At 38.3% G+C, this 15,875-nt stretch overlaps 1 protein-coding gene across 7 annotated transcripts in view; it reads right to left on the minus strand.

Moving 5' to 3' along the window:
* The window catches only part of Epha6 (EPH receptor A6), a 955,104-nt gene that overhangs the window by 21,272 nt on the left and 917,957 nt on the right, over window positions 1–15,875 (minus strand). For all 7 annotated transcript variants that reach the window (XM_060370600.1, XM_060370599.1, XM_060370601.1 and 4 more), the window contains one exon: window positions 7,597–7,790. In XM_060370600.1, coding sequence (XP_060226583.1) covers window positions 7,597–7,790 — 194 coding nt within the window. The remainder of the gene's footprint in view (window positions 1–7,596; window positions 7,791–15,875) is intronic.

The raw sequence follows: 15,875 nt of genomic DNA on the forward strand, positions 1-15,875 counted from the left end.
AACTAGTTCATGTTCTTCTTGATGCACAGCTGAAGTCAGATGAGGCCCCTTCTTTACACTGAAAGGACACCAGAGTAGACGTCACAGTTTCATGAAACTGGTGAATAGAAATGTGATTTGCTAATTTACTGTCATTAGTATAGGAAGACGATGGAAAAACAAACACCCTTTAAAACTAATGACTGAAGTGGCCAATTTCCTCATTAGAAAGTGGTCACATTTGCTCCCCAAATCTTGTAATGTCATAATTTCCTTTGCTGCACACGTTGGTAGCCTCGTTAACACCCTGGCCTTTCTGCAGCTGGCCTGGCCCTTGATTTAGTAAGGTCGGGGGCCTGCATTGTTCACAGCTGTTGTGCAGTAGCCTTTATTTCACTTTATCTTATATTGAAGTTGAAAAATGCTGCAGTGTTCTGGCTTTCAGAGTTGGGCACTATCATCCTCACATGAATTCTCTAGAACATTTACCTAATAAACAATAAATGCCCTTTCTTATCAAACCTGCACCATGATAAATTCGGTCTTTTTTTTTTTTTTTTTGCTGAGATTGTGGAAATTGCTGGTCCTTGGTGATTAGTGTAGGTGCTCACCTGCTCCCTGAAACACTTCATGGCACAGCCAGAAGCTTGCATTTTAAAAGTCCATGTTGTAAGCTGGAGGAGTGGCTCATACCTGTACTCTTGTTACTAGGGAATATTACAAGTTTCACATGAAGTTTTCATGACTCAGTGCCCATTCTTCTCTACTCATGGTTAATTCATATATCAGTATTCAAAAATACACACTACTCATGAAGTCATTGAAAGAAAAATTTACTCTGCAGTTTTCAAATGTTCGAGATTTGACATTGCATTCTTTTCAATAGAGCCTATCATTTAACTTGATCACAAATTAATGAAATAACTTTGAGACAAAAATTTAAAGCATGATTTGACTCAAAATATCCTAAAATATCAAATGCTTAGAAACATGTAATGTATCTTGTCTTTACTTAATGCTTATGGGTAATGAATGAATAGTATTTGCAGTGTGATCACTAATTGTGTTAAGTTGGAGGCATTGATTTTGTAAATTTTATTCAGTAATTCTGTTTTTAATGGTTTGTATTATTTAACACAAATAAAAGTTGATAACTGGTAGAAACCTAGGAATAATAACCAAAATTATAGATATGGACACTCAGGGAGATAAATCCATGGTAAGAATAATGCTTTTAAAATAATCTCTTATAATTCTCAGTAAGGTACCCAGCACATGGTCCCTAAACAGAGAATAATGGGACCTCAAAGAAAGATTCCTTTTGTGAGGAAATACTCCAGAGTAATAAACAAACACCATGTCAGATGGAGCTGCAATGCATTGACAGTGGCTGTCATTATATCCTCATGGCATTGATCCCCAGCACCACACAATGACAGCAGCATAGTATCTGTGTGAGCAGCAAAGTGTCATGATGACTAGTAATGTCTGCCATTGCAAAGAGAAAGAAGCGACGCAGGTGTTGTGCTGCACCAGAAAATTCAATCTGTAGAAATGCCTAAGGATGTAATTCTGGAACTATGTTCCTGCCATATTTCCTTTATTTCTCTCTATTGTAGTAGTTATATCTGTTTTCAGCTGGCACATTGCAGGAGGATGCTTAGGGAATATATGACTATATGTCTGCTATCTATCTCTATGAGGGAGGGCGCATGCTCTACATCTTTGAGTTTACTCAGTAAAAAATATGGTGACCAGTTGTGCTACAACCAAAATATTTAAGAGGTTTTTAAGAAGCTTCATTTATGAAGTCTTTAAATTAGACTTCATATAAATATTGCAAAGAAAAATCCACCTGAAAAAATAAAACTGTATCTTCCTTTCTTATCCTTGTATATTCAGAACAGTGAAGGGCTGAGAACATCTGCACATTTTCTGTTATTCTACACTCTGTAGTTTATACGAATATGGACTTTTGAGTTGATGGACCTTGTTGCTAATCTAAAGACTGCCTCTTGTGTTCTTTTGATAAACAGCTTCCTTTAGTCTCCCTTTCTTTGTCTGAGGCACAGGAACAGCAGTAATGATAATTCAAGGAAGACATAATGAAAAGATGCAATAGGTACAATGATTAGGGCGTTGCACAGTCTCAACAAGCAGCACTAATTGTTGCTTTATAACACAGATTATATATCAGCATCACCACAGTGAATGTATTATAATTATCTTGTGACTATAGCTCATTCTGTTCAGATTTTCTCACGGGCAGGTAGGAATTTCACACCAATGCTTTATATTCTATCTCCTTTCCACAAAGCTGATTATTGTGCAATTTCTGCACAGGTTTGACCAGGCAGTTATTTCTGGATGATAAACATCAACAAAGTACAGGCAACAACAGTCAAAAAGAAACCCTCTGTAAATGACTTGCATATAGACATAAATACTTTTATAGGTATTGATTGTATACTACCTTGGCAGTATTGTAAAAAAAATGTCTTTTGAAAGTGGATGGAAAATTATATATTAAATTGTTGAAAATTATTAACTGAATGCAAGGTAATTTGGTCTTATGTTTCTCGTCCTCTTCTGAAGCAGAAGCATTACATTGAAGGCATGACCATTTCTCTGCCTTCCTCATTCACTGGAAACCAAGAGATTGAAAATTCAACCATACACTTGTATGTACTAAGGAAAATAGTAGTTAGAGTTCCTAAGAACTACAAGTTTACAAGATCTCTAACCATGGCCAGTGCATAGTGAGAATATTTACAATGTGCCTTGGCTTAGGCAGATCACGACTAATGATCCCACTGAGTACTAAGGACCAGCGCCATCCATCTAAGCAATTGCTGCTTATTCCCAGATACCATCTTTGAACTGATGCTTTAAAAGTACAAAATGGTGAAAAACCTGCCCATAACTTGAATAGGGCTTGGAACGGAATTGGAAATGATATTTCCTCCCCCACTACTCTTTCCCTTCCTCCTTTTTTCTTTTTGTAGTACTAGGCACTGAAGCTGGGGACTTGCTTATGGTAAGCAAGGGTTCTACCAGGGACTATTTCCACTAAGCCCTAGAAATGTCATTTCCCTGTTGCATTACAGCTCGGCCAAAAAGTGCAGCAAGCAGACGGCTAGCTAGTATTCTTAGAAGATATCAGTGTCTAGATTGCTGGAAAGGATGGAGAATGACTGCACATGAAGATGTGGTAGGGTTGGAGAAGGTAGGTAGAGGCCAGTGAAAGGACATTATATGATACTTGGTTCACTTTGTACTACTAAAGTTCAGGTAGCCAGGTATATACCTAGACTCTGTAGGATTATACATATTTGGAATTGGGAACTATGAGGTTGATCCCAAGAAATGTGGGAGAGAGGACAAGTAGAGGGGAGGAACAGAGTACAGTCAGGAATTGCATCAAATGCTCCTCTAGACATAACCTTGATTCTCAAGCCTGTCCCATCCTACCATGGGTTGTGACAACTAAAAATAACTCTTTGAAAGGAAGTGATTATAATAATGAGAGAACATTGATATTGCATTTATGGAAGTTGCCTGCCCCATCAAAATGGTAATTTTGAAAATCTATTTAGCAGTTAGTTGGATTTAAGGACATTCTTATATAAATTACCATGATCTCATATATGTCCATACACTTTTTCAAATAGTGTATTTGGAGCTCTACAGAAATGTGAGCATGCCTGTTGGGAGGCATCAGGCAGAAGAATGTCAGGAGAAGACACGAGTGAGAACTGCTCTTTCCAATCCTGAAAGCTGTGGATCCATCAATATCTTTCCTATAGATCCTCTGTTGTTTGTAAGGAACGGCTACAGATAGGATTTATGAAATCTCTAACTTGCCAGCATAAAATTTTAAACTGCGGGTTTCAGAGCCTTCCTCATTCTCTCTAGTCATCCTAATTTTCCCTTCACTCACTACTCCTGTCAAGAGAAAGAGCAAAGATTTCTCAAGTGAATTCTTGAGAAAAAGGCAATTAGAGCGGAATAAAAGCCATGGGAATGCAGCAATGAGAGAAACCTAGAGGTTGGGGAAAAGGGAAGTCTAACGATGAGTACCTGTGCATCATATACTCAGGCTCTTTACTGTGTCTCCATGTGTGTGCATGTGCAGATGTGCATGTGTGCATGTTGCATGCACATAGGTGTGGTTATACAGAAGCTAGGGCAGGACACTAAATCTATTATTTTCTGCCCCACTTCTCTGAGACAGGATTTTTCACTGAATTGGAATCTTGCTATTTTGGTATGGCTGGCTGGCCGGCCAGCAAGTTCTTAAGCTTCTTAGGTCACTATCTCTCCTGCTGGGGCTATAAGCACAAACAATCAGCCATACTTGGCTTTTTTGGAAAATGTGGGTGCTGGGTATTCAAACTCAGATGCCCCTGTTTGCAGAGCAAGCACTCTTAGGTACTGAACCATTTCTCCAGCTGGCCTGTTTGAGAGGCATGCAGTAGCAAAGACTGATGGTCATGTTTCCTTAATCCAACAGTAAGCTGGAACAGACATGCATTCATGGAACTTGAGAGATGGAGGGGCTTTTCATGTGCAGGTACTCACCATCATTTTATAAACATAAAACCAACCAGGTCATCTCTTTACAATAAAGTACCTCAGGTCTCTGGGATTGGCAACAGAGTGTGTGGATGGCATCAGGAGTGTGGACCCAGTGGAAAGGCAAGGAAAACCCATTCTGGCCCTTGTGATAATAAGAATAATGATAAGTTTCAGGCACAATATCCTGGAAATGCTGGTTCATTTTGTTTCTCAAACAAAAATATATTAAAACAAAAAAGTTCATGTGTCTCTGTCATGAACAAGGATAGAAAAATCACTCATAGAAATTTCCATCTGTTCCAGGCAGATTAGATTCTGGAACTGAACAAAACTGATGACTTTATATGAAGGATGCAATTCCTGGCCTGTGCATGGCAGAGTTCTTCAGAGCATGACAGTCACTTCATCACGGACCTCTCTAGTCCTTAACCATAATCCTGCATCTGCCTTGACCTCTGTATCCCTTTTCCTTTTTTTTTTTTTTTTGTTATTTTATGATTTGAGATTCTTCCTGAGAATTTTACAAACATGATGATTATTCACAGTCTCACAATTCAGCCAAGAAACTGCTGTATCTCTCTATTAAAATGACGATGATAGCCAATTCACAGTTAGATAGCTTTGCTATGGCCGCCAATAAGTTAACCTCGAGTCACAACAAGGAGCTGAGAGGAAATGATTTGAGCTTAAAGGTATGATGTGATGTCCTCTTTCATGAAGGTAGACTCACTTTGTAGTGTGTTTGCATTACAATGGTCTCTCAGCAGTGAAGCATAGAGATTGTGTTTTCAAGAAAATATAAAAGCAAAAGCCAAAAAAACATTTTCTTGACTCTCTCACTTATAGACTACAGGTTTCTGGAAATAAAAGTTATCGCCATGTATTGATCTCTATTTTAACTTTGTATTCCCTCTATATTGTTTCATAAATTTTATATTAAAAATGTTCACTTTGAAGCTGCTCATGAACCTGTGTACCTCACTGCTAAATCGTGAAGACATACTCCAGCTTTGTGTTTGCTGAAGCTTTGTGAAGGCGTGGGCAGCACATTCCCTGAAATAGCCTCTTTTGGCTTTTATACCGTGGCCCCATCCCTGCTTCCTGTATCACCAGCCTGGCTCTTCTTTTGGTTATTGCATTTTGGGGACGGTGTCTCAAATGTTGGTGTTCCATATGGTTGCTGTTTCTTCTCTTTATTTTCATGCTCTATATTCTTCATGGGTTATCTTAACTGTGTTAGTGCCTTCAAGCATAATCTATATGCTGATCAGTTTCAACTATATACGTGTAGCCTAGATATTTGAAAAATATTGTGTATATGCACGAGTGTGTACATATGGGTATGTGCACATGACTGTAGAATGCCATGGAGGTCAGAAGATGTTGTATATATCTTGGAGCTCAAGTTTCAGGTAGCTGTGAGCTGCCTTGTGGAAGTTTTGGAAAATGACTCAAGAATGCTGTGTATTCTTAATTGCTGATCTATCTTTCTAGTCCAATAGCCCAGCTCCTTTACTTCACATCAATCTATGTATGTACCTATGGAATTTTCACTACTATCCCACAGGCATGCTTGGCTCAGAATGCCCCAAATCATCTCATTTCTGCTCCAAAATGTGTTTCCTGTGTCCTGGAAAGTATGCTATCCACTGCTTGTGAAAAATAAAATAAAAATAAATAAATAAACATATACATAAATAAAAATTAAAAAAAAACCTGACAAATACCTATTTTCTCCTTCTTCATTCCATATTTATTCAGGGTCCGAAACACATTAATATTGTGTATGTGCTGCCAAAAAATAAATTCCTACTCTTCTCTACTGATGTCAACTTTTTCTCATTTTATAACTTAGGCCTTAAACTTTTATAGCTTGGATTTCTGAAAAGACATCCTTGACTCTGTTTCCCATCTTGTTCCTTGTTTTGCATTCATGGTCTAAAACAACACTTGTCTTCCAGAAGTACAGCTGTAATTATATCATTCTCCTTGCTTAAAGATCCTTCAATGGCTGTCCATTGCCTTAGTGATAAAATCCGAAGTGCTTTTCTTTTCTGTGCTTCCTCCTTACAGCTTCCTGTGCTGGGCTGCTTAGAGGAGACAGGCTGCAGCAATAGTTGAATCACTAGCTATTTCATGCTTGGCTTCATTTTGCTGAGGCTGCCAATTAGTGATTTAGAGGTGAACTCTTACATGCTCTGCTGTGAAAAGAGGTCTGTTTCAAATAGCCCTTAAAAAGCCTAGTCTTCTTGTTACTAAAACCCCATACTGACTTGAACCTGTGACCCACAGTTGAATGTCGGCATATCCTGTGGCCATCTTGTGTTTTGGGAAGGTATGCTTTGGTTATTTATAATCTAGTACAAAAGAAGACATTGATGATATTTTAAGTGCAATATTTTAGACAGAAATGAGGATTATTTTTGCTTCCACTTTTTCCTTCCTTCTCATTGCTCTTCAGAGAGAAGTGAGTAGATTTACTTAGTTTTACTTAAGGTTATAAAATGCTGCATGACTGCCTTCATTTTCTACTCACCTGCCCTATTCTGATTTGGGGAGAGGAAAGTAACAACAGGGAGGCATGATCAGACCAGCAGGCAACATCCTCACTTCTGTTGATTCACAAATCACCCTGTCTTGCTTGCCATTTCAAATAGAGGGATGGACCATAGAATGGAAAGGAACGAGAAAGGGATACACACATGCCCACAAGTTCTCCTTATAATGATAAGAAGGATCAGTAAAGAAACATAAAAATCAAAGATCCACATGAAAGAAACACAAACAAAGCAATGCAGGGGGATTAGATATAGAAAGGGAAGAAGGAGAATTTTTTTTTCTAGTGAAAAATTCATATTTTTCTTTCATGTTAATGTATCCGTTCAGCTGATAAATAAAATAAGGATTATACAGGGTCCACAACTGGACAGTTACCAAGGCAAACTCATTCCTTCTACCTGTTGTTCTTGCCTGTAGCCTGAAAAAAAAAAAAACCTGTGATTTTTTTAGGAAAAAAAATACCACCATCGTGTGTCTTACACAAGGATGTCCTCCACCAGCGTGTGAAGGGCGCTGGGATTGCGGATCAGTTTGTCAAGGAAGCTGACGATGTCAGTAAATTTCGGCCTGTGGTTTCTTTCCTTCTGCCAGCAGTGGAGCATCAGCTGGTGCAGAGACGGTGGGCAGCCCATTGGAGCTGGAAGTCTGTAACCTTCTTCAATGGACAAAATAACCTAAATGCAAACATACGCAGATCACTCCCTTACTTTTTGGTGACAATAAGATGTATGTACGTAGCATCTTTATATGCAAGCAGTACGGACCAAAATACTGATAAGCATCACAACTACTTACGATGAACACACAGGGCCCAAGCAAAGGTAAACACCCACGTTCTGAACAGGGATTGCTGGGAGAAATTATGCTGGGAAGAAAATATGCTTCATGCATGCGCTGCTGGTGTACAAGTAGTTAAGTTTTACCACAGTCTTAAGAAACGTCTTCCGTATAACTTTACTCAACCGTCTGAAACCCTGACGCCCACAGCAGAAAGGAGGCACGATATGGACACATTTAGTGCAAACTGTATGTGACAAACAGGTGTGTTTCTCGAATCATTTTTCACCCTCCGTACAGTGAGGTCAGTGTATTTTTAAAGCCCATTACTCTCCCTTTGTAGCATATTTCATTCCTTGTCATTGACTTTGGGTTTTCCGTTAGCCTGACACAGGACGCAGCAGTAATGGTGATTTCTCATCTGTCCCAAGGTTGTCCAAAACACGAAAAGCTATCAATGGCGAGCATGAAGGCATAAAAACACGGGAGCCTTCAGTGTGAGCAGCCAGTAGGTCTCCGGTGAGGAAGAGGCTCTCTCTGCAGGAGGTGGGGTGACTACTTGTGTGTGGTCATGGGGTAGTTTACAGGACAGTGGGTTTGAAGTTTTGATTCCGGTTAATTTTAATTCACTTAATTTAAATTTGAACTCCCACTTCCTGAACTCTAGAGAAAAGAATCTGCATAATAATTGAGAATAACAAGGAGATGACAGCCTGCTGTTTAGAAGCCCCATAAAGGTCAGGTAGACCATTTGCTTGTTTAATGAATTACCTGCAAGCCCTTCCTACAAGGAATTTTCTAAAGGTGGAATAAAATAGATTCTGAATTCATATAAATTAGCTTTTGAAGAGATCAAAGGTAGTGATTTGAACCTTTGTTTTTATATCATCTATGTTTTTAAACCAATTTAAAAGAGAAACAGAGAAACGGAGGATCAAACTTATATTTAAAGACAGATATCAATTAAATTTACCCCCCCAACACACACACCAACAATCAAAATATAAAACCATTACCCATTAACATCACTGTCTTAAGAATTCTGTTGCAGGACCATCTACATATTTGTTACTTTTTATTTTAGACAGTGACATCTTATTTTGATTTCTTCTTAAATCACCATCATTTGACATGACTATAAAGTATTCTGAATTTATGTCAGAGGCCATTTATAAAAAAAGAAATATTATTAATTTTTAAGTTTAAACTTTTCAGCATTAGAGAATTTCTTATGATCACAGCAGTATTTTTGTGACCATAATACTTTGTTTGCATGTACATGTGTGTCTCTTTCTGAGCGTGTGTGTGTGTGTGTGTGTGTGAGAGAGAGAGAGGGGGGGGGGGTAGGGAGAGAGAGAGAGAGAGAGAGAGAGAGAGAGAGAGAGAGAGAGAGAGAGAAAGATCTCCTGTGTATGGGCAAGAGAAAGCCAGAGACTGACTTCAGGTATCTTCTATCACCGTCTACTTTACATTTTGAGGCAGGGTTTCTCGCTGAACCTGGAGCTTGCGTTTTTGGCCAGACTAGCTGGTCATTAAGCCCCTGGAATCCATGTATCTCCTCCATCCCAGGAACAAGTGCTGGGATCCAAACTCAGGTTCATATGCCTGAACAGCCAGCACTTTACATATGATCTTTCTCTCAGTCCCAGAATACTTTAATTCCCCATGGATATTAATGTTTTACTCTCTGTTTTACATTAAATTATAGAATATGATTTTTCTCATTTTTTGGCTGCTTTTGGTACTAAGTAGGTTTGGGTTTAAGTCATTTTGTTACATGTTTTAGTAAAACACAAATGGATAAAAATGCTTGAAACCAATCAAAACTACTCTGAGTGTTATGCTGGCTGTTATGGAAGTGATTATCAGAAATAGGACAGAATAGCTTCTGAGAACAATTTTGAGGTTGTGCCCCGGGAGCATGAGAGTCAATTTGCCAGAGTTATGTGGTTGTAAGTGCATAGAATAAAACAGTGACAAGTGAAGTCACATTAGGAGGGAAGGTTGCCTTTACTGAGTATTTTGTATGTGTGTGGCTCTTGTACTTTGTTGTTGCTGCTTACAGTTTAAAATTACTCACTGTGGTGGTTACTATTGTTGCCAGTTTTTATATCATAAAAGTTACACTCAGGGGTTAAGGAGACCCACCCAGATACTCTGTGGCAGAATTAGGCTCTGAATTTAATTCCTTCAGACTTTGAGATATCTTCTCTGCTATTCCCCAGATACTGCTTTCAATTTTCATGATAGAATGTTCTCCTCTCAAATTTTATATCGTGAAGCAAACATGCACGTTGTATTATCATTTGTCATTATATGTCTAATTTGTCTAATGTCATCATTTGTCTAATTTGACTTCAGTGCTTTCATCTGGGCCCTAAACTTAGTATTTTCAGTAAATTAAAACAAAACAAAACAAAAATAATGTAATCTTCATTTCTGAACATTTCTGAGGCTTATGGACACCTGTACTATCGTGTTTATTACTTTTATTTTAATTCCTTTCTTATTGCTTTTGTTTAGGCTATGCATATATGAATGCAGGAATTTCACCACTGGATTTTTCATTCTCCTCATTTAGCATAGTGTCTTACTTATTAGTAAATGCTAATGGTCTAAACAGAAACTGTTAAAATAATATTTTGATTTATCTTGATAGAAGAACAAATATATATATATATATATTTGTAAAATTTAAAATAGCTATTTTAGATAGACCCAGGAGACAGCATGATAGCATGTGCAGTCCTAGAGAACACAGTCATAATTTAAAAGAAATCTCATCAAGCGACACTATCCAAAATCTTATTGTTAGATATGAATCTTAGATCATTCAGGTGACAGGGGACTTGCTCTTCCTTATGAAAGAACTTCATTACACTCCCCATTTGGCTGGCATCTTCATCTTAGCCCCAGAGGGATTTCTGTTTTCCAGGGGCTTTTCTAGACAACTCACAGAAAAGGTTAACAAAAACTCCAGACCACTTGGCATCTACTAGGCAGGGAACCCCCTCAGCGTTTCTCTAAGAGAAGAGAGTGATAAGAGGGTAATATGGCTGTGTCCAGCAGCACATTGGTCCCTGCAAGGCGGTCTATGGGGTAGTGGATCAGGAGACACATAATTTTACTTCTTGCTTATCCCTGTGTCGTTTATAGAGTTCACATAGAGAGTTTCTGTTTCTTCAGTTCTTTAGCAATCATATTATGAAATTTATTTTAAACCCAGGCACAGGACAGGTGTCAAAATCATAAGGAATCCATCTTGTAGAGCAACAGCAATAACGGTACAATGGTGCTGATGATGCTCCAACCAAGGACTATTCATGGAGATAACCTAGAACCCTGACAATGCAGCCACTTCTGATGAGAACTGATAGACTAAGATCAGAAAGAAGGAGAGGAGGACCTCCCCTATCAGTGGACTTGGGGAGGGGCATGCATGCAGAAAGGGGGAGGGAGGGTGAGACCGGGAGGGGAGGAGGGAGGGGGTGTGGGGGGATACAAAATGAATAAAGTGTAATTAATAAAAGTAAAAAAAAACTGTAGCTAATATTAAAAAGATAATAAAAATTAAAAAATTATAAAAAAAGAAAAACACCCAGAGAATTATTGAGAGACTTTTTGTCCCATTTCCAAAATTATATACGTATCATTTTTTGAAGTTAAAAATTCGATTTTATTTAACAAGAGAAGTAACCATGAATTTTCTAAAATTGCCAAAATTAAGAGCATTTGATATTCACTAAATATGAAAATGTTTCCTCACGGATACTTGTTGTAATACTTGGAGCCATAAAATCAAGAACTCTGACAGCATATGTGGGATTTGTTGAAGACATTGAAACCCAGCATTGGGAAGAAGCTTATGTAGCACAAGAAAAACGGAAACACATGTAATGTCACTTCTCAGGATGCTCATTATTTTTATCTGTGAAACAAACCTATGGAGTATCTATAGTTCTTATCATTTTCCAGCTAAGACTCCTAATCACAGGAAGAGTTAGACTCGTCTAAAGTTGCTAACACATCTAAAAACTCTAACTTCAAAAGCATACCCCTACTGGATATTTGATAATTTTCACCCAGACACATATTGATCATTTAAAACATACTAGTGGTCGTTCTAGTATAAAAGATGACGCAGCATGATATATATCTGTAATTCAGAAGAGTGTAGTCTAGTGAATGAGAAAAAGCCCTGTGAGTACGGCCAGTCTCATCTAAAACAGGGGCCCATGGGAGCACACGGCAGAGCCTAGCCCAGCCTAGCCCAGCCTCAGCTGGGTACAATGGCACCCGGAAGTTTACAAAGGCAAGTGGGGTCTCTAAAGAGGTGCTACTTGAAGCAGATTTGTGTGGATGGAAAACATTTATCTCTTACATCATTAGTGCTTTTATATTATAAATACTAATTGTGATATCTTAATTGCTATATTTTTACTGTACATGGTACTGTGTTTTATGAAGCTAATTGCGTACAAATGTAATTAATGTACTTTTAGTATATTATCCCCATACCTGCTACCCTCCTTAGCTTCTCCACATGTTCTCATTAGCAGCTTTTTCCCTCCCTATGCAGTTTTACTCCTACTTTCAGGTCATACATGCACACATGAATTCATATATGTATTTAAAGTTCAGGATCCAAAAATGAGACGCAACATGCGATATTTGAATTTCTGAGACTGACTTCAACCATTTGATTGAGATACTCATCTCCAGTCTTTTCTTTCTCTATTTATGTGGTGACAGACAACTAGGCCGATTTCAAAACTTAGCTACTCGTTTACAGTAGTGCTACGGCAAGCACCGGTGTATGAAAATTTGACTTTCAGTAAAGAATAAAACAGTTTTAACAAGTGAATGATAATAGATTTTGCTTTTAGAAAGGCTTACTGTGAAAAGTCTGAAGGATATTGGCTGTGAAGGCAAGAAATGATAATAACTTCTAGGTTTTTGGCTTGGTAGGAAGAAAAGTAATCTGGAGGCTGGCATGTCAAAAAATCTAGTGTGTGTGCGTGCGCATTCATGGAGGCCAGAGGTCAATATTAGTATCCTTGTACATGGGTTTCCACCTTATTTTGGCCTGGAGCTCACCATTTCTGTGAGACTTGTTGACCAGTGAGTTTGGAGGGGTGGAGGTGGGGTTCCCTCCTGTCTTGGCTTTCCCATTTCTGGAAGCACAGATGTGTGTTGCCCAAGCTGGCTTTTTGTCTATGTGCCAGAGCTCCGAATTCAAGCCTTCATGATTGCACATGAAGCACTTTACTGACTGAGCCATATCCTCGGCCCATTGGTCCAGTTTTAATCTTCTCTAGGGTTTTGTGATTTATATAAATATATATATACACACACACATATATTTGAACAAACACTGAGAATTTGTATGCCAAGTTATGAGCTGGGAACACAGCTCGCCTCATTTAAAGACACTTATGGTTATACATACTGTAGGTAATAAAATTGAGGATTAAACAAATTGGTAGATTAGTCAACATGACATCAAAAATAGACCAATGTCATCACCTCTGAACCACAGAAGTAGAAGAGGCAATGTCTCATAAGACTTAAGCCACATCAACTCATTCGCCCAGGTTTAGCTCTTGTCTGTAGTTTTCTTGTGTGGTCCCAGCTGCCACCATCACTTGCCTTCAGATGGCTTCCATGTCTGGAGCCTTAGAGAAACTTTATCACTAGATATCAGGATTCACGACTTTTATTACACATCTCTTCATCTTGGTTTTGAGTCTTCCACCTCTGATCTGTCCTGCCCTCTGCTCTGGTAATTCAGAAACAGCTCCAGTCCCTCAGATGGTTGAACTGAACTCTTCAGATCTTCTAATCTCTTCATAGCACTTTCAAGCTTGGAGCCATGACATGTCAAGCAATGGATGGAGACACAACTTTCAGCTCTGTGAGTTCCAATAGGTGTGTGTTGGGGATAGTGGGAGGAAAAGCTGCATTAACTGTTCCATCATAAACATTTTTTTTTCCTGGGGCAAGTTTTGTTTTTATGGGCACTTTCTGATCCAGTGGTCAAGAAATAATTGGAATAGCTCATGTGCACCTTGACTATAAGAGAAATTGGGGCTCATTGACTTAGGAGATAAAATAAAATCCAGTGAACTGATAAAAAATAATCATAAAAGGGGGATAAATTAATGAATGAATAAGGTATAAAATGAGAATATATTATCAAGGGTTGACCTATTATTTAGCCTAACATTTTCTTTCTAAGATGAAGTTTCCTAAAACCATATAGTTCAGATAATTCTCAAGGTTTCTTTTCTTTTCTTTTCTTTTCTTTTCTTTTCTTTTCTTTTCTTTTCTTTTCTTTTCTTTTCTTTTCTTTTCTTTTCTTTTCTTCCTTTCTTCCTTCCTTCCTTCCTTCCTTCCTTCCTTCCTTCCTTCCTTCCCTCCCTCCCTCCCTCCCTCCCTCCCTCCTTCCTTCCTTCCTTCCTTCCTTCCTTCCCTCCTTCCTTCTTTCTTCTTTCTGTCTTTTTTTTTAAATGTGTATGAAGTCATCAGAGCTTGACTTTACAGAAAAATTATGAGCCACAATGTGAGTGCTTTTGTAAGATCAGTCTTTAAAGCCATCTCTCTAGCTCATGCTCTGTCTGTCTGTCTGCCCTTTCTCTCTTATTCTCTGCACAGCAGAATATCACAAGAGACTATATAAAATGGAGTTATTTGTCCTAATAGGTTGGTGAGAGAGTAGAAGAATAAGGAGTGGTATGAATTACAGGACTCTCATAGGTTAAAGAGTTGCTGGTGACAATCATTATCTCTAACAATTGAAAGTTACACTCAAAAACCTCCTCCCTGAGGACTAACTTTCATAGTTCCAGAAGGTGCTTTGCAGGTTGCCATCGGAAGGAAGTGATTAGTAGCCCTATCCTCTATGATGTTTGTGAACCACAGCAACGACCAGCATGGCAAGATGCCCCTAAAGGTTCAATGTGACACTGAAATCTTGAAAGTAATTAACACTTGTACTTAAGGCCCACTGAACACTGGCAAATCATGCCTGGTAGTGAAAATCTAGCCAACTACCCATTGGCAAGTGGGGCCATGAGTCTTAGAGAATAACTTTTAACCTCTACTAAATTATGATTCTTTACTACATTCTAAATACTTATTTTTATACCCACAGAAAGGTGTGGCTCTTAACCCTTATTAAAGAAGCATCTCTTTGTAACAACTGACCAGTGCTCCGTTCTGGTGCAGACATCTCTAACACAGCCCCTGAATGGAAGGCCCAGGGAACATTGCAGAAGATGAAAAGCTTACACAAGTCAGAAGAACAGGGAATCCATTTGTATCTCCAAGAAATGACAGGAAAACTACATCTGTGATAACTCAATAATATGGTTGCCTAAATAAGACCTGAACAATGGCAGTACAATTTTTTTAATGGTTTTTTGAGACAGAGTTTCTTTGTGTAGCCTTGGCTTTCCTAGATTCACTTTGTTGACCGTGCTGGCTTTGAACTCACAGCTATCAGCCTGCCTCTGCCTCCCTGAGTGTCGAGATTAAAGGTGTGCCACCACACCGGCCAGAACCAAGTTTTTATTTTCCAGATCTGTTACTGTGACTTACACTTTTTAAGAAACATAAAGACTGGGTCCCAGACTAATTTATTTAAAACTTTTATTTGTTTATTTTTAATAAAAGAAGGCAGTATTTTCAGATCTCAAGGCCATTTTCCTGGTGGGAAAAGCAAACTTTTCTTCCTTGCAACTTCATTTTAAATTCAGAAACATATTGGGCGACTTCTAATATTACAGTTCCTTGGTCTACTAACACTATTCAAAAATCTATTTTTTAAAAAAGTAGCTGAGTGCAAATGGAAAGGAAATGTAAAATACTCTTTATGTAAATGACCAGCAGAGAACAACAACAAAGCAAAAACAAAACCAAAAACCCTTAAGAGCCCAAAATGGCAAATTTTTTTCTTTTGAGTGGAAATCAAAGGGGTAAAG

This window comes from Meriones unguiculatus, chromosome 17 (assembly GCF_030254825.1).
Source record: "Meriones unguiculatus strain TT.TT164.6M chromosome 17, Bangor_MerUng_6.1, whole genome shotgun sequence".
Classification (NCBI taxonomy): domain Eukaryota; kingdom Metazoa; phylum Chordata; class Mammalia; order Rodentia; family Muridae; genus Meriones; species Meriones unguiculatus.